At 38.6% G+C, this 25,674-nt stretch overlaps 1 protein-coding gene across 1 annotated transcript in view; it reads right to left on the bottom strand.

Annotated features, from left to right (window-relative positions):
• Positions 1-25,674, bottom strand: part of LOC112464448 — an 83,689-nt gene that overhangs the window by 14,359 nt on the left and 43,656 nt on the right. The window contains exons 2-3 of the mRNA XM_025031433.1: positions 16,216-16,307; positions 2,747-2,902 (exon numbers count right to left, since the gene is read on the bottom strand). Coding sequence (XP_024887201.1) covers positions 2,747-2,902; positions 16,216-16,307 — 248 coding nt within the window. The remainder of the gene's footprint in view (positions 1-2,746; positions 2,903-16,215; positions 16,308-25,674) is intronic.

Genomic DNA, 25,674 nt, shown 5'->3' with positions numbered 1-25,674 from the left:
TTTCGTCGAAGGTAAGAATGTGAGATACCTATTATATTCTCGATCTATAAAATGATGTGCTCTCAATCTTATATTTATTATGTACAATATTTGATTTAGTGCATTATCTGTGCTACAAGTATAAATAAATGTATGCACCATCGAGTCTTACAAATTTTTATATATTTTTATATGTATACCTTTTATATATTAGCAAAAACTTTTACACAACGTTTTAAACAGGCATTGCAATATTACGCTGGTATCTCAAATTTCTAGCTTATTCCACATCCGCATTTTCTCCTTTAACGAGCTCAAAATTGGTTTATCCGTGCGGATAAACCGTATTTATGCCGCGAAGAAGAGGAGGTGGGGCGATGAAAGGCATCAGAGCTGTTAGCCGGAGCCACCAATTAATTAAATACAATTGTGCAAAACAGTAAGTGCGGTGCTGCGGCTAGGCGCAACGAACTCTGCCAGTTGGCGGTGAGTTTTACATTTTCAGCTTGATTTCCGTCCCACATTCTAGATGACTTTTTTATGCTCATCATTGTCTCATTATAAATAGTCGAGCAGAAGATTACGATCGATAAAGAGCAGTTAGTCTTTGTTATTTTTAAAAACAGTACTGTATGGTTTATTTTTCTCTCGTCATTATGATTATTTTATATTCATTATTTTCTCAATTTAATGGATTTTTATGATATAAAAAGTGTATCAAGTTAAAAATAATAATGAATGTATTTTTTTATGAATACAATTTTTATTTTAACTTTATTTTTGTTCTTTATTTTAAATAATGAGTATATTGTTTTCTGCTCTCTCTATTTTATCCTGCCTAAAATATATATAAAGTAGACTTTTATTTTAAGACGAATTACAGTTATTTTTCGCGTGACAGAATTGAAATTTGCAAACTTAAATTTACTTGTAAATGCTTTAATAAATTCAATATCGATTCTATTGCAATTAAAATGAAAAGTTACAGCAATTATATCAATAATCGTGTCTAATCAGACAGTTCCAGCTTCACGTTTTTGTTACCGCGTTCACATAAAACTCGCTGCTTTCATCAAAATGATGCTAATCACATGATTTTGGACAAAGCTCGCAATTAAAGGAAACATCTCAGAAATACTTTCGCAATTTTCGCAAGCTACGGAGAAATTTGATTGTCGCTGATTCAGCGCGAGCGAAATTTAATATAACCGGTTTCTCCATCGGTACACGCCGAATAATATTATAATACCGAGCATGTTTAACATGCTCAGCTTTTTATTTTTCCTTCTTCGTAATGTCTTTACTATCTGTTTCGTAAGTAGCTAAGTAAAATCGACTATCTGCAGAAACTTTATGGATAAGCGGAATTAGACGTTTAGCAGGAACAATTTCCGAGGTAATCCTCGCGTTTCGCACGATATACTCCATAGACACGTCGCGCGACCGCTGTAATTCAACGTATTCTGAGTGTTCCATCAGCTTTTCTCTCTCTCTCTCTCTCTCTTTCTTTTCTTTTTTTTTCTCGTCCTTCCTGCCTTTCTCTTCCGTCGCGGCGTTTGAATTATAAAGCGGAAACCCCGCGACCGCCGCTCATGCACGGTTTTAACGTGACGGTGTTGCACGCCCGCCGCGTACGCCCGAAACCAACACGTCGCTACACATTTGCGTGTGTTTATAACGAGACGTTCTATTAAACATGCAGACGGCAGACGGAGTGAGTCACCTCGATCGATTTCGGCCGTGTCGGGTATTATACCTGTGCACGGGGGCCTACCTTATACCTTTTCCGTCCACGCGATGACGGAGGGCTGATATGACGAGAGGGCACGGACACCCGCGGAGATTTTTAATTTACGTGGGACCGGAAATACGAGTCGAGCGTGGAATTAAATGAACTTTCTCACAAATAGATTGTCGGACTGTCCAAAAGAGTGATTCTTCGTTTAAAACGGAAATTATGCATCTTTTATCACAATAGACTATTTTCTCTTTTGCCTGGCATCTCTTTGTTTGGCCTGACTGAATAAAACATCTCTAGAGTTCCCTAATGTTGATCAAAATTAAATTGTGCGCGGACGACCTTCTTTACGCGAACACGTATCATAAAATCGATGGTTCTATAGCCAAGTCGACTTGTAGAATCGCCGTGACATCGATTCGATGAAGGATAACCGAAAAGTGGCAAAAACCAAACACAGAGAGCAAACTGAGCAAATAAGAAAGACACACTAACTGACGAACAAGCTTCGACTCTATCTCTTTCCAGTGATACGCACAGCGAGATTATTTTTGTACAGCCGATGTTTACGCATCGCTTAGCTCAGCATTTTCATCGCAAGATAAAACTTTCAAAGGAAAAAAATATATGTAATAAAATAATATCTAATCAGAAAACGGCTCTTCATTGTCCGCGATAATTGTTGAGAAAAGTTGTATCGATTATCCCTTTTTTTTGCGGGGAGCAAACGGCCATATATGTACGATCGTAAATTTTACGTCGCGTATCATGCCATTAAACGGCGATAATGCCGCTCTTTGTGTGGCCATTCGACATGACGAGTCGCGAGTGAATGGTCGAGCATTACGGGGGGGAGGGGGGGGGGGTTAAGTTGAATGAATTCTCGACGCTTTCCTTCTTGATCGGTGCTGGTTGTCGATAGAATTTACGCTCGCGTGTTCGATATCGATTAGCGCAAACGCTGTTTGCGGAAAAGCGGTTAGCACGCCTAGGGATGCGAATACTGGATGCTGCCCGAGCGGTACTTACAACTTTCGACGGGGTGTGCACTTTGTACGTGCCGCGATGCTGGTGGAGTTGCTGATAGCCGACCGGAATTAAATCGGTGTTCAGCCGAAGGTCGAGAACACGCTCGACGCCGTCCACATTGAAACCCACCGTCAGCACGTCCGCATGCTCGAGGTCCTGAAAAGAGGGAAAATATCGATCTTCAATTTCGATGTGCAGATAAAATTTTCTTCTTCTTTTTCTCGGTAGCTGCCACTAAAATAAGAAAAAATATATAAAACGCTATTATATATAGAGAGAACATATCGATTTTGATCGGTGGAAAGAAGAGAAAAAGAATAATATCCATTTTTTTATGATTCATCGTGAAGCACATGAAAATGTATAAAACTGTAATTAGCTGCAAATAAAAAAAAATTGAGTCATTTATATTCATCAATTACATTATAGATATATATTTGTATAAGATGCATTTATTTTAATCATTTCAGTTTCAACCTGCAATTAGTAGCCAAGTTAGTCTTAATTAAATTTATTTTATATAAGTTATTCCCCTATAGATTGAGTTTTTCTTTTCTAAAAAACGGTTTATCGTATCGTTACAACTCAATGCTCGAATAACATGGCCGATTCTTTCTTATCGAACACACCGAAAAGCCCGATCGCGCACCTGTTGCATTAATAGCGGTAAGACTGTGCTTAGATCTGAGAAAAAAAAATTTCTCCCGCGAAAATTGAGATCCTGAGATCGTTGCATCGAGCTGCAATTAATTTTATACTCGGATGCTCGCTTTCTCCAACCATGAAACCAAATTCAACAATCCTCAAGAACAAGTGATAAACTCCGTAAGACGTAAACTGAATGGACGGGAATTTCAAGCAAGTCGTATTTATTACGAAGCGAATATTAAGCAAGTGAATAATGAAAAACGGTATTCGAATGTAATTTTTAGAGCTACAGCATATATCCGTAAGAAAGTGAAGTTTTTCTAAAAAAAAATGCGATGGTATTTAAGTGGGGTTTATTTAATTTTCACTTTTAAATTTTGGCAATAACGAAAAAGATACGAATCAAAAGCCATACGATCCAAGCTTAGATCTTTGACAGCCTTATATTAGTTTCTGTAATTATATATGTATATATATGTATATACATATATTTTTCCAACGAAAAAGATACGGTAATCTCATAAGCCTTACATTTAATTGCGAATATGCATGAGATAACACATAGCTTATATAACAATAGCTTCATTTAGCTCAGATAACAATACTTTCACTTAGGTTAGATAACAATAGTTCAACGCGGAAATACAATTTTCACGCTAAATTCTTTACCAGTATGATTTCTATGCCTGTTAATCGCAACAAGCTGTGTAAATTTAAATCCGTGATTACGAGGGCGATGTCAATTATTAGCGGAACAGCCGACTACGTGTGTATCGCGTTTATCGTTTTCGGTACGGTTAATCCAATTTGCCGACTGTCATATCATCGAGCGCGTAAAACAGTTAGCGTTATTAGATCGTGATTCCGAGGGTGGAAAGCCTCGGCCTGAAATTCATAAACTCTCGGAATTGGTAGCGCGTTCTCCTCTCTTTCGAGCGCGGCCGTACGCGTGCCGAGTGAACAGAAATGAATTTGCGAATCTCGTTTGCACCGGAGCCCAACGGCGCGCGATGTTTAATTCATGGGCGTTGTCCCACCCGGGATACTTTTCCTGCGAGCGTTTCGTGTTGAAGAGAATGGATGCTGCATGACTTGTGGATGCTGCACCGAGAATGACACTAGAACAGTCGGCTCGTAGGCCGACTTGTTAAGCTTTGAGATTACAGTCCGGATGACTTTCTAGTTCGGACAATTATCAAATTAAATTAAATTTTAATTTCCTTTATTATACGATATATACCTGAATAAACAGGTTTTAACGACGAGATCTAACGACGACTTTTTTAGTCAACTTGGAATAAATCTCCAATCATAGTTTGAAAATTGGAGAAAAACTATTGACCCCTAAATAATATAACTTGTATTTTTGCGCCTGTCTATCTGGGATTTATTCTAAAGTTTTTAACATAAAATAAAAATGCATCACTATAAAAAGACACTGACTGAATTTTTCTAAATACGATATTCTTCTCTTAAAGAAAAGCAATTTCTTCTGCAATTAATTTCTTATTTTGTGCTACGGCTAAGTGACTGAAAGGAGAATGGTAAAATCAGCCGAGACTTAATCAAGATAGTTTGTTACAACCAACCCGTTTTAGAAGTTTACGCGGGATTCGTACGCGAGATACGTACAATATCCCCTGGGCTACATTTTACGTCGGTCTTCTGTTCTACAATCTACGGCAAGAAAAATATAAAAGAAGCTTTTAACTATCTTCCGTCGCGTGCAAAGACGGCGAAACAACGTGAGTAACGTGACGGAAGGTCGACTCTTAATTAGTCTAAGTGCCGCGGGTGCCGCCGCGTTGAACTGAAATTGTGGCAGTAATTACTCGTGTAACGTAATGCAGAATTGGACAGGCGCGGTTTCAACGCCCGGGGTGGATGGACGAAGGTGCCCTATCCTATTATGAATTATTGATTAGCCTCCTTGCGCTCCTTCGACAACAAACGCTGTCTAAACATAGCACAGTCCCAGTTAGCTAGTTTGTATAAAAAAATTATTCGCACTCACAAATAACTTAAAATTGTAAATTACTGCGAAAAATAAAATAGGAGTTTTCAGCGGTTCTCATATTACAAATACGGTCGTTGAGGTAATTTTAAATTAAATACGGTTTTACATTAAATGTACATTTTATCTTGTAAGAGAAGATAATAAAAAAAAAAAAAACTTGAAATTGCTCATGGAAAGTGCGCTACGACAGAAGGTAACAGATATAATTAAAATCAGCTAATTTAGTAAATGAGTACGTGTCAAATGCAAATATAAATGACGTTGAGCTCTCATTGAATAAACTGTCATTATTTCAAAATGCAAGCGCGCGTGAAATCAGACTCCGTATGATAAAATATGAATTTTAATCCCCACAGGTCCTGCAACATAGAAATTTTGCAGTATACATGTTGAAACGTGCACTCGGTAATTTTCAGAAACACATTAACCGAATTGAAAAGTATCTCCGACGCGCGATATCCGCGAGGCGGCTTACTCTCGGGAGACAAATGGCGCAGTAACGATATTTCTTCAGGAAGCCAAGTCCACAACGATAGGACGCGACGGCGTAACACTGGCGCGCGATACACGGTCGACAGTGCACTCCTTTGAAATCCTTTCAGCGTGGTGTACATCATTGTCCAGCGGCAGTTAGCAATCTATACTTGGCTCGCGGCTACCACAGAGACCGTTTTTGATATCATACCCGCCGCTGGTTCCTGCACGCGCGGTATACCATGACCCGCATTCATTTTCCGTCGATATCGAGAAACAAATATATTGCTGGGGGTCAGGGCTATTGAATATCTCTATATATAAACAGAGTATCTCTGCGGACCCACTGCGCGAAATTTAAGCCTCATTTAATTAATACAAAATTGATTTTTCCTCGGCGGATAATTGTAAATCCCGAAGTTAATTCTCCTCTTCTCGATACTCGCAAATCGTTGTTGATTATTTTATGTTAGACACGAAAAATTAACAAGAAGATCAGGGTGTCCGTCGATGAAATATGGTTTGTTGAATTCGAAACATATTATATGTAACGCAGTACTGTGTGCAATACGTTGACACAACAGAAAAGTCGACAAGCAAAATCATTTACTACGACGCCGTTGGATTGGAGGTGATTAAGGAAAACCTAAGAGTTGCTAAGGTAAATGCGAAAGCTCGCGAAAGTTCGCGAATATACTTTTTGTTCCACGCTCTGTTGGCGCATCCCAAACAATTTACCGAGCGAACTAACTGCATTAATCGGTTGCCGGATAACGAATTAAGCAGCCGGTGATCGTTCTAACTTTTCCACAGCCAGTTGGGGAAATTCTGAGTACCGTCACTCGTCGAAAAAAATTTGCGGAAAAAATTCGCCCGCACGAGCCTGTCTTTTTAATCCGGTAACTAGAACCAAGTTAATCCAAGCAACGGGGAAAAAAATGTCACGGAAGGGAAAACAGGGCGCCTGTTAAAATAAAAAAGAAAAAAAGAGAGAGAAAGAGACGAGCGCTCCTTTCCAGCTACGGTAAAACTCGGCCGACGTGGTCCTTACGTTTCATTGTGTGTCCCCGTAAACCACCCTCGCTCAACGGAATTTCCGGCTCCGTGGTTTCTACCGCATCCTTCGGAAACCCGAAGAAAAGAAAAGCTTGGCGGCGACGCCGATCTTTTTTAGGAAAATTCCGGTGGTGCACCACGCGACAATGCCTGTCACCGAGGAAGACGAATTGCGAAGGATGCTCGTAGAAATAGAAATGCATTCAGGACGTTCTAATTAAACATGGAGTTCGCATGAATCACCTCAATAGTAATTACTCCAGTTTTCATTAAACAATTAACAATTTTGTCATTCCCCCTCGTATAATATTCGCTCGATAATATTCGTACAATTACTTAATTATAATAATGTCACTGTGTTTAACTCAGATTGGATTTAAATTAATCGAGAGAAATTAAGATATAACGCAATGAAATTAAAATATAACACAATGCTTTCTAACTCATCCTGCAAGTGATATAACCACTTATATTTTGAATTATAATGAATATATTTATTATTCAGATTGTAACATTCATTGCTTGTAACATTCATTTTCACTAAATAAAGTTTAGCTTCAAACTTCACGATGAACAACATGTATATGCATGCTTGCTGCTAATTATATAACATTGTAACATCTTAAATGCTGTGCAAAAAATAATTAATCAAAAAATTGAAATGAATTGTATATGTAGGTACATAATTGGCTCGTTACTTTATATCTTGAACTTGAATTTGTTAAAAACATTTAAAAATTACTACAATTGATTAATCTGTGTTCTCATGACATTCACGTGTAACCAACCGAGGAACTATTTCAATAAACAAGATCAAAACTCAACGTCTATGAACATGAAAGGAGAGTCACACAAAAGGGAAATTCGGATATGCCGATTGTCGTTTGTGTGCCGTCGAGCGAGACGATGTTCGACGAATCGGACGCGTTTTATCGTTAGCTTCACTGAAGAATGTGAGGGATCGCATTTGAACGAAATACAGTAAAATTCGCGCATTCCTGTAGAGAGCACAAAGACTCGCACCTGCGGCGCGATTTAAATGGTTTTGCGATTTTAATTACGGCGCGGTTCGTTCGCGCGGTTACGTGCGGTCGCGCTGGTTATTCGCGTCGCGGAATACAAATCATCGCTCGATGCGTGCCTGCGGTAATTGCCTGGTTACATATCGCCGATATTGCCTGCCGGGTTAACGTTGTGGTTCGCGAATTCTTTTTTTCCGAGTGTTTTACCGCTCGAAAAAAAATTTCATTTCAATTTATCGAGTCATAACGAGTTTGATTTATAAGTATTCGTCTCGAGCATCGCTACGACTGCATATATGGGTGAAATCTCTGTATGAAAAAGCGAGGTCCAATTATTTGCCATATATAACAGACTTCTATAATTACCAGATACTCAATTATATAAAATAAATAGAATGCATGACAATTGCCAAACGTATATTGTCTCGGCGACACTCGTGAATGCCTCGTTAATTTTTTCATCGTCGGTTTAACAAAATAAAAGCAATAATTTTATCACACAACAATACTTGATAAAGTGTTGGAGATCCATTAATCAAATTATTCATTGCAGCTTCGTTATATAAATCGCAGTTAATGGGAGATTTATGATCCACTGAATCTATATCAGGGATTTGCAAGCGGAAACAAGGGATCCTCTATGTATCCACCTTTCTATCTTCGCGGTAATACGAGCAATAGCGATATCACATACGATGAAGATTTCCATGTGTGTATCGCAGCTGAGCTTTGAATCCTCTGTTAACGATTTTACCACGTTGACAAATGTGGACCCAGCCGGCCCCATCGGTCAATATTTCTTTTTACGTAACCAGAAAATCGCAGAAAGTAAATATACGTGGCGAGCTTTAAAAAAATACTTTGGCAGTAAAGGAAGGAGCAACGAGCGTACATCCACGCTTCGCACGCACGGCTGCGTCGAATGAAAGCGGACGAGTTAATTAATGACACCGATTCACGAATCCGGCAACGATCCCGGCGCAAAATGCGGGCTAGTTCCCCCAGGAAGACTCGCTTTCTCGCTTTCGAAAAGTTGAAAGATCTGCTGCTCGCCGAGAGAAATGTTTCTACTGCACGCGCAACGTTAGATTTTATCGTTGGATATTTTTTACGAAACAAAGATTAGTTGCTCGATTGCTTCGACGATTGCGGAGACGATTAATTTTTATCGAGTGGCCTTCAGCTTTTAAATACGTAGTATTATTGTGCGTGTAGAAACACGTGTCTTGTACGTGCTATTTTTGGTTTCGCGCGGCTAGAAGTTACGCGAGAGTCTCGGCGGCGACGATCGGGAAATCGCGCGTTCCGCACGCGTGCTGCATACGCATGATATGAGGAGCGAACGCGCGCATTGCCATATTCATTCTCACGACCACGCCAAGGTTGCGGCAATTCTATGTTTTCTCTGTGTATGCCTTTCCCTCTCTCCAACGGTACTTTAACATGCGTTGAAGAATGCTCAACAAACCTCGCGGGCGCTATTACAAGCTATTTATGTCGCAAAAGGAGAATTGTAACATGATAATTTATCGCGAAACCTTTATGCGAAATTTGTTAGCATATTCTAGTACGAATTATGAGTGTAACTATATATTTTTAGTAATTGTTTAGCAAAATAGAATGACAAGGAGTAATGGAGTAATTTATTTTCTCTATTACGTCGCATGTCGGCCTAATTTTTAAAATTCTGCTGTCTATGAAGAAAGATATACGAAATGTTCTATACCTATGTTTGTCAACCTTTGACAAACTATTATGTTTCAATATCTCTCTTTTAATAAATGTTATAGATTAAGTTCTTAAACATGATATTATTACCTGAATAGGGCTTTTTCACTGTGTATCGCGATACAGCGTCATCTTGATTTAAAAGTTTGAAAGTCGGCAAGCACGAGCTTAAGATGAAGCGGACAGGTAATTTTCGATATACGTCGAAAGCGTTGTTTCAACATACGGTTCACGGGCCCAGTGAACCTGAACTTTTCGCATTTTCTGGGTCTCCTCTAGATTACATTTACTATGTCTGCAAGAATGGTGCACACGGTACCACTAGGGATCTGTCGTAGTTACTTTGTGGAATGAAAGAAATCTTTAATCTCTCGTCGTCCTAGACGAACGTTGAGAGCTCGCGAATAGAGGAAGTCTCGTTTCCGCAGTTTGCTGCCGCTAGCAGATGTGGACAAAGAACTTGTCGTCTGTATGATTACCACAATCTAATGGAGAGGATATTATGCGCCGCGACCGACGCAGTTCCGTTTTCAGCGATATTATACGAAGCTTTAATTAGCTAGAAAAATTTCCTTAATTTGCTATCCGGTTTAAAAATTGGGATAATAGATACAATGTTTAAAAATATGACTTCCGATATGTAATAAATATGAAGCAGAATACGTTTGTTTATAATATGATAATTTTGTGATATGTTAGCAAAACAAATCGAAATAAAGCGAAATTTGAAATCAACCATGTCCATCTGCCTTCTGCAGAGTCTTATCAATATCAAAATCAAAGTCTGCAAACATAATGGTGTACCTATTTGTGTATACGTACCTTTGCCTCAGAATTGATATATGATATTAAAATTAGGAAAAATTAAAAAAGATCTCTTTCATTACATTACGTATAAAGGGTAATAGTTGGAAAGTTGGAAGGTTGCTACTTCCTTGTGCATTAGAGAACCTTTGGAAGATCGTACGAGCGCGCCACTCGCAGGAACATGTTAATTAAACATTAATTTTAATAACAATAACAAGCGAAACTTCGTATTCGTGGGAGCAAACTCGACTTCATTTCACGTAGCTAAGAATGTGTAATCTACTAATTAAATAAGACCTGATCTAATAAGCAACGCTACTATTCAGAGAGTAGAAATTTTGCCTCCATCAAAATTAGTAATTTATCGATTATATATCATTAATATTATTTAATCATTTTATTATTCTTTCAATTAATCTCATCCATTTATTTTATTACTTTATCACAGAAGTTAGCAATAGGTACATCGATAACATCATTCACTGATGCCTCTACTCCATCGACTTGCACGACCGCGATCGCTGTACTTGTGGAAGTACTTTATCTCTCCTTTGTAAACTTCGGGCACCGAAACCCGACGTAAAGCTCGAGCTGCACATAAGGGAAGATCCACTCCTTTCAACCCCTTTCGTCGTACCTCTTACCAGTCAGGAATATAACCGCGCGGGGATGGTTTAGAGTCGTAGCACGCGATAAAGCCGAACGGAACTCCATCGAGAATTTATCGACCGATATTGCGTTTACTCACCCCGCGGCTTCCGCGCATATTAGCCGTTTAATCACCTAATTGCCTCTCCCCCTCGTCACCCACGCTCCACAGGTCCCGATAGACGATTTCGCCTAAAGTCGATTATATCTCGGTGCAGCGAAATCGAATGCATTCCGAGAGTACGAGAGAAGTTAAGCTCCCGAGATGTTCTAAGTTATATCTGAATCAATGATTATTATTAAAGCAATTACGTACGAACTCAAAGCACTTTGGGTTCGCTATGCAGCGGCGATTATATTTCGAGAAAAGCGAATGAAGAGAAAGATAGGTAAAAAGAGTTATTCTTTCTCTCTTCGTACATAAAAAGGAATTCTGTTAAATTTTTCATTATATTTTTTTGTAAATGTATAGAAAATCAATAAAATTTAATGATTAATCGTATAATACTGAGACAAATATTAACGAAACAATATAATTTCTTTCGTTTCTGTAAGTTGCGGCGAGGAATTGAAGACTATATCATAGTTCCCTGACCTTTCCTACCGACATTTTCCGACTGCGTTAAATTTCTCTGTTCTAAATATAGTTTCCGCGATTTTTTGCATTCCGTTTTAGATTCGCTGCAAGAAGCTCGAACGTCGGGACATCATGCGAAACATTGCCTTTTTATACTGTTCTTTTGAAGACAGGCAGACATGATTCTCGTATCTCTTACGATTCTCCTATCTCGGAATCAATAAATATCACGCGATACGCACATGCGATAGATGCAGAAACGCAAATAACAATCGAGTGTGTGTTATTTGAGACGCTGGATTGCAGGGAATTGTAACTGCTATTTCTATCAAGCGGATTGATATACTGTTTGTCTATACTGGCTTGTGTGATAACGAGAAACGAGATCAATTACTCGTTTCATTGAAGACTACATCGCGAGGTTTATAATGGTTTGCATTTGATATTGGTATCGCCGTAATCCCGGACAAAGATGTCAATAGTCCAAATATGACAATTGATATCAGTAATCAATTTAAAGTTTAACAGAATGAAAAAGTCCATATTGCATGTTCATATTGATCAGAGCTTTTCACGTGTTATATTATTTGTAAGAATCTGTCGCGTCAGAAATAAAACTTGAATGCTTTAATAACGTTATTGCTTATTGGATAAAAGCGACTTTTCCATCACAAATTCGCGATAATTAATCAAATGAACAATTCGTTCAAAATCCAAAGTTTTTTTTAGATACATTTAATATCGATGCATATCAACAATTAATCTACTGCAGTGGTTATGCATTCAATTGTATGTCCATTGTAAACTGCAATGGACTAGATGCATGTATGCACATATTACATTTTCTCATCGTCTTGTTAGACCGGTTGTTCGGTATTCTTTTCGATTCCACTTAGCATCAATCAAGAAGTTTGCTTCGCGGTCTATTCAGGGCCAAGTCGCGCACGCGAGTCGCAACTTTTTGTGTCACTAAATCACAGTCTGCAAGTCACACGCTAGAAACTGCAATCTAACAGCCGAGCAGCTGCGGTATTAGTAAACTCGCGTCTACGTTTCCTGCAGAATCACGTGTCAAACGGTGTAAACTATATTTGGCAACACCAAAGTAGATACTAGTGTTGAGTTACTCTTATCCGGACCAACGAGCACGCGGTACTACTACACATACGTGTACGCGCGCCGTGTGGTCGCAGCATTCGAGATTGCGGTATAGTTGAAGTTTGTTTCGCAATTTTAGAATTTCAAATGTTAGTGCAGGCATTTCCGGATCCGTTAAAAAAAAAAAAGAGAGAGAGAGTGTCGAGATAAAAGCGAGGAACTTGACACCACATTGCCCTAGGTTCTCCATCGGCGTAAAAGCTTCCTAAAATTAGAGCAGCAATGCTGTGATCTAAAACGTTTTTCGTTTTGGACCTCTTTTTTTCATATGCGATAGCTCGTGATTTTTAAACGCGTTTTAAAAATTTCTGAATCAAGATTAAAATTCAAGGTTTCTTAAATCTTTTATTACTTTATTATAATGTTCTTAACGACGTAACTTTTATTTTAGTCAGCTTAGTGTGCTAAGGCTGGTATATTGTTCAGCTCTTGATCCGTGATTCTTAATTTTCACGCGTCGCGACATGCGGTGTCATAGCAGTTTATATGCAGTTTATATTGCAGTTTATAATAATGTGCGACGATCGCGGACGACTGTGCTGGATGGAGGCCAATAAAGCGAATTGTTCACGATGTTTGAATGTCCCATAAGAATGCCCCACTAAAACACAGGCTACTCGCGTGATATTCCCCCGCGACATTTTTTATTCTTATTTTTTATTGCTCACGGAACAGGGCGATATTGCCCGGCAGAATTACTTTACTCGTCGGAGTGCATGCGGTCAATCCTCTGGTGATCTGGTCCATATATATGTATCTGTTTTGGTTTACCAATATTATATATTACAATATTATATATCTAATGAAAAAGTACAAATTATGGCGTGGAAAATTAATGTAGTAAAATCTGAGAATTAATAAAAATTATGCGTATGTTAGGATTAATAAATATTATATTTAATATATAAATTAAATATTATTAATTAAAAGCATCTATATATGAGAGTAAATTTTATATTAACGAATTAAACAATTATTTTCTTAATGTATTCTGTCTTTTCTTCTTTCCTCTCTGTAATATATAGATTTATTATTAACATAAAAACTGTCAAATAAATAGATAAATTGTCGTATTACAAATTCAAAGGTCAAGTTGTAAAACATTCCTGTTTCCGTTGTTCCATTTCTTTATCGGCCGGAATTTAGAGGGATGCGAACTATCGCTAGTATGTTTGTTACATGTCGTATTCGCAAAGTGACGTACGTGCAGGTCCATTGTGGCGCCCGCCAAATAACGGATTCAAGAGAGATGTCACCGAGACGAGTGTACACCCAATGTAAATTCCGTTGTTGTTCCTGTAAGTCTGCCCTTCTGCCTGCCATCTTCTATTACGTGGTACGTTACGCCAAGAAAGAGGCGAAGATAGGATAAAAATACAAGAACGCGCTGTATTCAAAACGGCTTTCACAGAAATGAAACGTTACTTTATATCTCGACGTTACATGGCTTTCCAGTAAACGGAAATGTTATTGCGTGGTCGACTAAAAGACGTTCTTATTTTCTTTGATCATAGAGTATAATACTCGTTTCTTGTATATAATATTTTTTCTCAACATATTTCTGAAATTAATCCATTATCTACACGAGAAGAACATTAACAGAAAATGTTTCAGATGTTTGAATAGAGTTTAAAATAGTTGCGAAATAATATTAATAAATATCTTAGCCACTTCTAAATCTATGAAAACTTAGAAAGAATTTGGGACTGATATTTCTAAAGAATCTTCAAAACTTGCGACCAATACTAGTCGTCAATATTTTTTATTTAATAGTTGATACGATATATCCGGAAAAGTATTCCTCTGTTTTCATCAAAAAATGTTATATTTCTTTTGAAAATAAGCTCTTCGATGGACATCAAAAGAGAAAAAGCCGAAATGTCTATCTTTCATACAGCAACCTCTCTGTTGCATATTTCCCCTGACGGATTTTTCCGAATCTGCCACTGGCAATGGTAAAACGTCGGTCAAATTTCTCTCTCTCTCTCTCTCTCTCTCTCTCTCTCTATTTGCGGCGCCATCCTATCTAATAGCACGGCGACCCTCGGCGGGTTTTGTATTCGTTGCACGCCGCGACATTTGCATTGAAATTGTTGCACCCGTCGCCGATGCGCGTTTCGCATCGTAATCCGCCCGAGCAAATGGCTGCACCGCGTGCAGTCGCGCGAAAGTTTGCGGGAAAAAAGCTATTCGGTGATCGCGGCTGATAGCGAACAATGCATTACGCCGAAGGTCACAGATCGCGGGCGTTGGCCTTCGCCAAGTTTCCGGAATATCCGGTGCGTTTCGATAATCGGAGAGGGCGTAAAACTAAATTGTAATTTCATGTAGGTACCACATAATAAGATGAAAGTGAAGCGCATTACATTACAAACAATGTCATAGAGCATGAGAAAATGGTCGATTAAAATTTTTTGTCACATAAATAATCTTTAATGGTTACGAGAGAAGCAGAGAAAGTCTCTCTACCAGAGAAAGATGTATTGACGAAATTTATGCCGGAGAATCATAAATAACCCTTCGTCCCACTAGGTGGGTCGTTTTCGTCCGGGCGAAAATCAAATGTAGTTGTAACTTTTGCAAACGCGTAGAAATGGCGCCACTGCGCATCCGTAAAAAAAGTTATGCTCCCCGAGAACCCGCCTACCGAGTTTCAAGGCGCCAGACCCCCTCCAGCCGTCACAGGAGACACGTAATTCTTGAAAAAACGAGGTTGGCGGCGAACACTTAAGCACTTCATTTCAAAATAATTGCATGCAATATTTTTTTTATGAAAGGTACGTTTTTCCCCTTCAATTTCTTTTTTTATTCATTTCGATATCTTTATTTGTCTTAAAGTTATGATTTTTTGAGTAAAAGATGATTTTACAAGTTGTAGTTGTAGTTGCTCCATTTCTTAAATAAAAAATATGTGAAAAAATTAAATTGCTTATAATTTTATGATTGATACTTCAAATTGAAGGTTTGAATTACCTCCATGAATTTTTTTAGATTTTTTGTAACACTTTAACACTTAAAAAAAAAACGTCAAGACAAAAACAACCCACCTATGCGGCGTAAAGGTGCCAAAAAAACGTATGCGGACGAAGGGATAAAAATCGTTATACGAAAAAACGTTATCATGATTCATATTTACAGGTCAAGTGTTATATGACACGACAAAGAGGGATGAAAGGGAGCTGATTTAGGAAATCCTTGAATATAGAGTGTTTTTCTTAAATAATGATATCGCGATCGAGCCTGAGTAGCATTTTAGAAGCTGCGGGATATAGCACACGTATTACATTATTTTATGAGATTTTAAAGATCTTTTTCAAAAAATAGCTGAACTCACATTCTCTTTGGTTGACGAGATCTGCCGTTTCGTCCTGCCGTGATACACTCGCGGTCTCACCAGTGTGTGTGTGCTAAAGTCTGGGGACGGACCTGTAACAATCAATCAATTAATTAAACTGATGTTAAAATGTTGCGTTCGTTAAAGCATGTAATGCGAAATGGAAATTTTTAAATGGAAATTTTAATCTTCAATTCTGGCAGAAGATATAATGCAAATTTAAAATTCCAAAACTCGACAAAACCTTTAAAAATTCCTTTCTTTCCTGATAAAACATTAGATGTTTTTCTACCTGCAGGGTTAAAGCACTTTGTGCTTTCACTTCATACTAAATCCAGTACCTAACTTTATAAGTCAAGTGACTCTTGCAGAACTACTCAAGTGTTAACAAGCGACAGGCAACGTTGAAAAAAGAGTGCATCGGGGGTCTACATCGTAATACGTAGTTTTACAAAGCTTTTTACGAAGCTTCTGCATTAATGAATATATATATACTTGGTGAACGTTGGTATATCGATCGGGAGCTGCCTGTTCTTGCACTTTTTTTTTCATATACCGGACATCGCCGCTTTCCACCCTTATGCATTCGATTACATGGAAATTAAGCAACGCGTCAAAAAAAGCTTACGAAATGCGCATGCAAAAAAGTATGTTGCATGCAATATTTAACGTTTCACCGAAGAACCGCGTCGGCGGCGTCAAAAATTATTCAACGGCCGCCAATAAGTAATTATCCGACTACTGACGAAGCATTTTAACGTCCATTAAGCCGTCGTCCCTCATTACCGATAAACGAATTTTTCACTGTCACAAAATTTCGCACCGCGAGCAAAAATATTCAATTTTTCACCATCACGGAAAAAAAATCGCTCTAAATTCATCTCAGTGCGTGTGACGCATGAAACACTCAAATATAAAAGTTCGAAAAAAAAAATTTTTTGTGAATTCCATCATCCGAGCCATCATCACTATTTACAGTTGACTGTATAAACACTATAAATTCATAACTGTAGAGGTTTTATTACTGCCGTTTAATTAAAATAAACAACGAAACATATTAAATTAAATGTTTCCCTCCGACGTTGATAAATTTCGGAAAGTGAAACATTTTTTATGGCAAATGAGCGCGACATTGGTACTCGCACGCAAAATTCTTCCCAAAATTGTGGGGGGGGGGGGGGGAAAACTCTTTCCGCAAATAGAGCAGTAGATATTTTGAGTTTAATCGAACATGTGATCAACGATGCGTAGCGAAGCTACTCTTCCCCATCGCAGCATTCGCGGTTGCACCGCGGGAAACTGCTCCTGTTTGTTACACGAACGTCAACCCTCGCTGGCACTGCAGTGGCAATGTAATTACATCGACGAAAGTCCTTGACATCGGCACTAGTTATTACAACGTGTAAATTCAGTATCTCCGGTCTGTCCTCTATTTTCGCGAATTCGGCTAACTGCGGCCCCGTCCTCGACGCTCTCGAGTACCAAAACTATCGACCCGTCTAGTGGAGATTTGTTTTTGTTGACTCGAGAGAACGAAGTCGATGCTATTCGAAACGATGCTATTCCGACCATTTGCATTCATCCACGCAAAAAAAACCGGGTTTCGAATACGAGGAGCGGCGTTTGAAGAAACGCAAGAGTAATTCCGAAAAGTTCGTAAAGGTCTGAATGTTTGTACAAGGAATTTATTTTAAAAGTATCGCATAAAATAAAATTGAACAAGATTAAATAGAATTAAATTAAATTAATAAAGTTTGTATACTATACATAATACAAATCTGTAAATATATACACGTATTATTTTACACAACAGAATTTTATCTGTATATAAGCTCATTCAAAATATTAATGTCAGATGTGACTTATAGATATATCGCGGTCGAAGATTTATTGAATATATTAATTTTATATTTATCAGCTTAATTTGGGATTATTTCGGCAGTAATTTAGCAATTATTTTGTAAATTTCTATACAGTTACTTTATCATTATCATTACATAGATATTTAAACAACCGTGTTAAATTACTGAATTTAATGCGGTCGTTTATAAATAAATAATTTAACTTTACGCTTATTAACTCATTACTTTTATACGCTGTTGCGTTTCAACATCCAGCGTGGACCAGCGATGGTAACTGTATTGCGCGTGTGGGCGAGAAGAGGGATCGGCTGGCGCGATTCGTCATTCTGTCAACTGCACATTAAGCCCGCTAATTCTTCCCGTGTAGGTGGGTAAATCGACTGAAATTATTGCTTAACGTTTCCTCCGCTTCTCACGAGTACCGCGGAAAACTGAATTTCAATTGCATGGCCATTCACTCGCGCGCACAATCGGCACAGATATCGGCGAACCGGTATCGACAAATCGGCGGCACATAAATGCATATTCAGCATCGGCAATTATATTCCCCGATAATAAATCCTCGGTACGCTGACTGCAAAATTTGATCGAGAATAACAGTGTTCTCGTTAAAAAATGCTCTAAAGTATTTTATCGGCTATACGATACGGTATCGCGCGAATGAACTGTCGACACGTTCCGAAATAAAATATTCGGATCATGATTTGTGGAGTCATCCATTTTAACGTTTGGACATAGTGACGGTAGATTGCTGATTTAGTGTTTGTTGTTTGTTCCTATAAGAAAATTATAACGTTCCCTTATCAAAAAAAGATGATTGATCATCGTTATCCTCGCGGATGCTTATTGCACAGGGAGAACAAAAATCAGATAGCGTAACTTTGCGAGCAACTGTTTTAGTTCTCAAGAAAACAGTTATTTCTTTCTGACTGAATGTCTATTTCATAGGGGGGTACCTACTATGTCTTTCCCGAAGATTCCAGCGCATACATATCGTTTATAAAAGTCACTTTGCTACCAAATCAAGTAAGAGAAATCGCTCCGTTTCCCACGCGTACTGCAGGACGATATATAAGTACATAAAATATATGTCTATATCGCTTGTCTCTCAAAACATGTTTTCAAAGTTGAAATCGAGATAGGATAAATATAAACTTTTTTCAGTTCGCTTCCCGCTGGATGCGCAAGCATCGGATCTCCCTTATTCATGCGGCTTGCTTCGCATGCAATTTGGATGACATGGTGCATGGAAGCGATAATAGCTTCCTGCGATGGGCAGCGACGTACGCGTCGGAACGCGATCACGTTCGGGAGCGATTATCAGGCCGCATCGTCGAGTCGCGAACACGTATAGTATCGTTGGTCAATCACAAAGTGGGTCAACGTGGAATTTTGATTGGCTCTTTAAAGCGCGACAGTATGGATGATACAAGTTCGCGCGTTCGTCCGCGAGGCTACTGTGCACGGAACCTCGCACATGTGCGACGGCTTTTATGGGAGCGAGATTGACGTCAATGTGGCGACGGCAATAAAAAGAAATCGCGGGCAAAAACGGATCTCGCAAATATACCAGAGCTCGAGGGAAGGCGTCAGTGGCCGCGAGGGAGAACGATCTCATCGAATTTTTTTTTCTTCTCGCCTCCACGTTTCGAGAAGCGAGTGCCGTCAACTCTTATCCGGGGTCTCACCGGATATGGGTGTTTTTATCCTTACGCGTAAAACGTATGGACGTTCGTTCCTTCAGTATAAAATTTAAATACTGATATATATTTAAAATGTCGTATTAATTCTAATAAAATGGAATGCTCAATTCAATGTATTTATTACGAAAACAAATCTAATATTATCAATCAGTGCAGAGAACTTGAGAACGCGAAGTTATAAGAAATCTTTAACAATCAAAATAATAATACGCAAAATGCCGTTTATAAGATTTTATGAATATATAACAAATATATAAACATATACATATATGTCACAGTAAAAGCGTGAAATCAGTAAATGTATACACTTACTAGTAATGTATGCATTTACAAGTCAATGTATACATTTACTAAATTTTATGTTTCAAATTTATATCTTTTAATAAGCAATATCATTATATGTATATATCACAATGATACAGATTGGGTTGGGTTAGATTAGTTTTTCCCTCTATCTCACCACACTCATATTTATAAATTAGTAATTATATAGCTCTTGTAAGTGTATACATTTACTGAATTTTACTATAACATATATAAACCATATATTTTAAGAATCATATCTTAAATTTAGATAACTCGACGAATTCCAATAGTGAAATAAATAACTGCTACACATGTGACGTACATGCATCTCGTACAAATGTATCACGGAAAGCTTGCAAATATTTATCGTGAAAATATTTGAGTGCTATCGGATGAACTGTAATAACAGTTCGTGAGTTCTGATACAGCAACAACGAGTCATTCCGACCGACCGGGTGTGACGTGCGTTTGATAGCCACGCCAAGCTCGCTCCGCAAGTGTACGATACCTGTCCGTCGTAAAATCACACGAGGAAGGGAAGAACGTTACGCGAACGTTACGGGCGCGGACGCGCGAAATTTTTGCACGTCGAACAAAGTGATCCGTATAAACCGTGCTGCCGTTGCAGAATCGCGGCTTTCGCGTTGCGCATTTTCCGTGTGTTTCCGTGACGGCGCGCAAATTTGTTCGGACAATTCGGCCAGCCGGCTATTCCTATTCGTGTGCCACATATGCGAATGCGCTCGCTTATAGCGGATATTAAATTCCCTCCCGTCCTCTCCTTCTCCTTCTTCTCCTCCTTCTCGCCGCTGCACGGAGAGCACGTATCCCGGTTAATACGGGCACTTTACCCTGTGATTAAATTCAAATAAAATCCGACCGCCGCGCCGTCACGCCCAACCCGCTTCTCTCGCGCGCGAATAACGGATATTTAATATTTGAGTAATGCCGACTAATACCGCGATGATAACTGGTTGCACGCGCGGTTTTATAATAGGTCGGCGTGACGCGCGGGACGCAAATGCGTGCTAATGAGATTTGCGTTAAAATGCGAATGAAACTCGCGTCTCACGTCGCGCGTTCCTCTGGATTCATCGGTTTCAATCAGATGGAACACGCAAAGTTTATCGCTTTGAACAAATTCTCGAATATCTTTTGCTATATTCTACCAGTATACATATAACAGAAACATAAAATGTAAACCAGGATAAGAATCACATTCGTCATATGCGTCTGTACAATGTTATCGATTCTCTATTCGAGCTTTTCTCCGAAAAAAATTTCAATATCGATTACGTTCCGTAAAAAGATATAGCGAGATGTGAGTAAAGCGTGCTTTCGAAAGAGCTTGAGCAAATTTCCGGACACGGAAGAAAAATTGCGTGTAAAATTGCAATTCACGAAGATATACCGGTTGCCTTTCCCAAGGTGCATTAGAGTTGTATATCATAAGAATCGTAAGAAGGGAACGTGGTATTGTTGGTGCTATTATGAATTATAAATATCATTACACTCTAGCCTATCTCATTGCCATTATTATCCTGTGCGGATCTTACACGCTTTCGAATTTCTCTGCCTGACGTTTGTAAGTTATGAAACCGTGCGCGTGTCGTTATGCATCCGCGACAGGGCGCATTCAGAGGAACAAGTTTTGTGCCTCCTGCACCTCCATTTTCGCGGCGCTCACGACAATTGCCATACCGGTATGCAAAACGGAACAAGCGCAAGTCGAACGAATAACTCTCGCGTGCCGATGTAATTGGACTGTGTTACTCCAGCTATATCACAATTACGGCGCGATGGATTTAAGCCTATCGGGTAACTCGTTAAGCCAGCCAGTCGATTTGTCATTAATTTCCTGTCGGACAAGTGGCTGCGTGCGTACACGATACGCGGAAATCGGATCTGGTTATGCAACATCGCATAGCGAATCGCTGTGCATCGCGAGAATTCTGACGACTCGACGTGAATAATCCCTATTGATACTCTTGCAAGACAACGTTTCTCAAAGCAACATCGATACTCGCGCTGATATTTACGACATAAATTTACGATAATTGCCATTTTTACGTTGTTTGCATCGTTCGATCGGTAAATGTACTATCTGGAGTTGTTAGAATTATTGTTACACATTCCCTGATCTCACAATGTAACATTCAACCCAAACAACATAACGGTTTATGATTTCTTAATTAGTATATACATCATAATTAATTTATTTACTATGTTGATCGAAAGGTTCAGAGAAAAATAAAATGGGAAATTTGTAATAGATTAATTATAAATATTAAATGTCTACTTTTCATCATCTACACATTTCAATCTTGTTTCAAAATGAATAATTTCTTCAGATTGAAATTACGCATATTTCATTTATAATAGTATGCTAAACTGACGTATGCCGAGCGAACGATGAAACATTGCACGAGAGATGTTTGAAACATTGTTCGGTCCCGAGTCCTGAGAGCGTTAGGATGATCGAAAGATTATGCAAATTCGGAGATATTTGGGTAAATGGAAATTATATTTCAGGAAAGGGGTACGACATTTGTTTCAGCCATTTTCCATATCTCGGTCGAGGTTCCAAGATAATCCTGATTTACGGCGTGGGTCATCCTATATAGGGCAGATAGCATAGCCAACTAGACTCCGCCATCTGGTCTGTCGTATAGTAGTAATAGCTTACACAGGCGAATAGTCGAATACAAATCCGTCCACGTCGTTAATCAAGCAACTGTATCGTGCGCGTGTCATTGACCTGAAAAGGTGTTGCAAATTCGACAAAAATCGAAGAGTGAGCTGAAAGCCATCGCCCGATTACGTCCGAATAAAAAACAATTTTTGCGACGTTCGACCGGATACAAAACAGAAAGAAGCGCAAAAGTTGTTCGCATCTTCCTGTTTCGTAAAATATTTTCGATACAAATACATATAAGTTTCTTTCGACGGGGAAACAACTTGTATCCCACTTTCCACTTCGAGTGCCGAGCATAATTCAAGAACAAAACCCATCGCAGAAATTCGAGAATAGTATACCAGATATGTAAAGACGATCGAAGAGAGTCTCAACGACAGTTCTCATCTTTATATATATGCTTTTCATATTTTATTTGTAATATACAACGGAATTTCTTATTCTCAATTTTGAATTCACATAGACTTTTCTCTTCATGTCTTTCAAAAATATTCTTTATATTTCCTATAATCGTAATTAAGGACTTGTAAACCAATTCACAAGTTTATTTGTTTGCTATATAAGTTAAATAACTTTATTCTAAAATTTCTTTGTCAGTAAATCGTTTGTTCAAACGTTATTATATTATACTATATTAACGTTACGCTTCAAATTATATTAACCATTGTTAACATTGTGTTATTAATTACTCACATGATTTATGTAATAAAACTATAGTTCGATGTTGTATTAGTAGTACAATAAGAACTTGTTATCTTTACTTAGGGGACTAGAGACATTTTACATTCCACAGTATCAAATGAAGAAATTGAATGAAATCACGGCGGAAGCGCTATTTTATGGTTCAGCAATTGGCGCAACTCGCACGAGCGGCAAGTTCGAGAGACACGCCGCGCTGGTGGTCGCGCAAAGATGGTTCGCGCGATGGTACAGCGCAATGGCCGCGTAGGTGAATTAGCGGCGGACAATTAGGACACAGCTAATTTGGCACGCGGTGGGCGAACGCGCGCGTCAGATCGGTGCACATGCGAAGGCGGATCTGCGTTTCGTGTTCCCATGGCTCGCATCCCAATCTCACACGTGTCCCCACGATTGTAGCTGCGCGCAAATGCCGCAGCTACATGGCTCTCTCGGCGAAGAACGACGGCCATAATCGCGCGTTCTTATATATCTCGCACGGCATGCACGTCACGTAATTCTCAGCGCTGTCTCATTTCTTTCGTGATATACGCTACATCAACGTAACAGTGTATATTCTTTTTCGATGAGCAAACCATCAGCGAACGTGTGACATTCTTCCATTTGCTAAAAGTAGCGTGACGTTATTCCTCTTTCGGAATAAAATTCGTAAAGTAATCTTAACATTATATAGTATAATTAGGAAATTTCTTGGTTTATTCATAAATTTTATATACAATTTCGATTATTTTTATTATAACTCTGATAAATATACGATTTTCTGCGAGAAATGTTTGCAAAACTTGCAAGAAAACTATAAACAAAAGAAAAGAATATATGTGCGTAGAGTATGAATACCGTATGTATCCTATGCAATTTTAGAGAAAAATGTATGCTGAACAACAAGAAAATATCCCGGCGAAATAACGTGAAAGTAAAGAAAGTTCTCCTGCCGTTAAAATAACAACTCGTCTCATGGTAACATGCGTTATTGGTAAAAAGAGTTTGAATCTCCACATCTCATATGACGAACCTACAAAATGTACGGAAATCTGTGTAATTGCGCGATGATATGTATAATTAACATATTGAAATATTATGTAATTAATTAATAAAGATGATAAAGATTTCAAGCCTTTCTGAAATTAATTTTAAAAGTTAATTAGGTCCAATCCATTATAAATATATATTGAAAATTGACGCGATCGTAACATAATTCACTATAGAAAAGCGTTTAAGAGAGATTATCATGTGACGAACGTGAACGTGATACCGGTACTCATGGGTAATCAACGTAGCATTTTCGGATTAATCACAACGTGAATAAACGCGGTCGAGTTTAGAGAATGGACCAATCAGGGGTTCGTTTCTGCACCGCTTTTCCGATTCCCGCCCGCTCTCGTTAGCCAATTAAACAACATAATTATAGCTCCACTCGTCAGGAGAGTCTCCCAATACATAATGGACGCTGCTAACTTTCCTATTTTATCCCACACGTAAAAGCGAGCTGCGCGTTTATTGATTAGGATATAGCTGCCGCAAATAGCGATTATCGATTACACAATATGGAGCAGACGGGCTCTTTTTCATGGATCGTTCGCGCAATCGTTCGTCGGGATATGGAACAGAGGATGATGGATTTTCAATATAGCTACGGACGTTCAATTCTGCACAATATTCCGCACGTTTCGCCGCTTTCGAAATCTCGCCAAAAATGGAACGCAAATTTCACGCTATCTGTATATTCATCTCTACAAGCGATGCGTCGGCGCTCGGCGCTACCGTGAAAGCAATTTTTGTATCAGCGATGATGCTTGACACTAGTCGTTGAGAGTTGAATTTGTCGTTCTTTTTTTCGCTAGAATAGCCTCATGCGCATTTGATAGAGCCGGCGTCAATCCAAAGCAGCTTATCACGTTGACGGCATTTGCAAGGCTTAGTGACGAATTGGCTTCGCGGATCGAATATCCAGCGCGTATTTGTTTGCGTTTTCTGAGACGATTTTGCCGCTTTTAACGGATTAATATGCACTCGAGCGTAACATGGAGGTGCATGAGTGAAAAATCGGTTTACTATTGAGGTATTGATGCGATTTTTTTTTTATAACAACCCACACAATAACATAACGAAATATCTTGAAATGCCAAATATCATAAACAATGCCAAAACACTTTCAAAATTACATTGCTATTTACTATACATACATTAACATCGA

The sequence above is a fragment of the Temnothorax curvispinosus genome, unplaced genomic scaffold, assembly GCF_003070985.1.
Source record: "Temnothorax curvispinosus isolate PA1 unplaced genomic scaffold, ASM307098v1 QBEX01001498.1, whole genome shotgun sequence".
Classification (NCBI taxonomy): domain Eukaryota; kingdom Metazoa; phylum Arthropoda; class Insecta; order Hymenoptera; family Formicidae; genus Temnothorax; species Temnothorax curvispinosus.
Note: the sequence above shows the minus strand (reverse complement) of the source record. Positions and strands in the feature narration are given on the sequence as shown.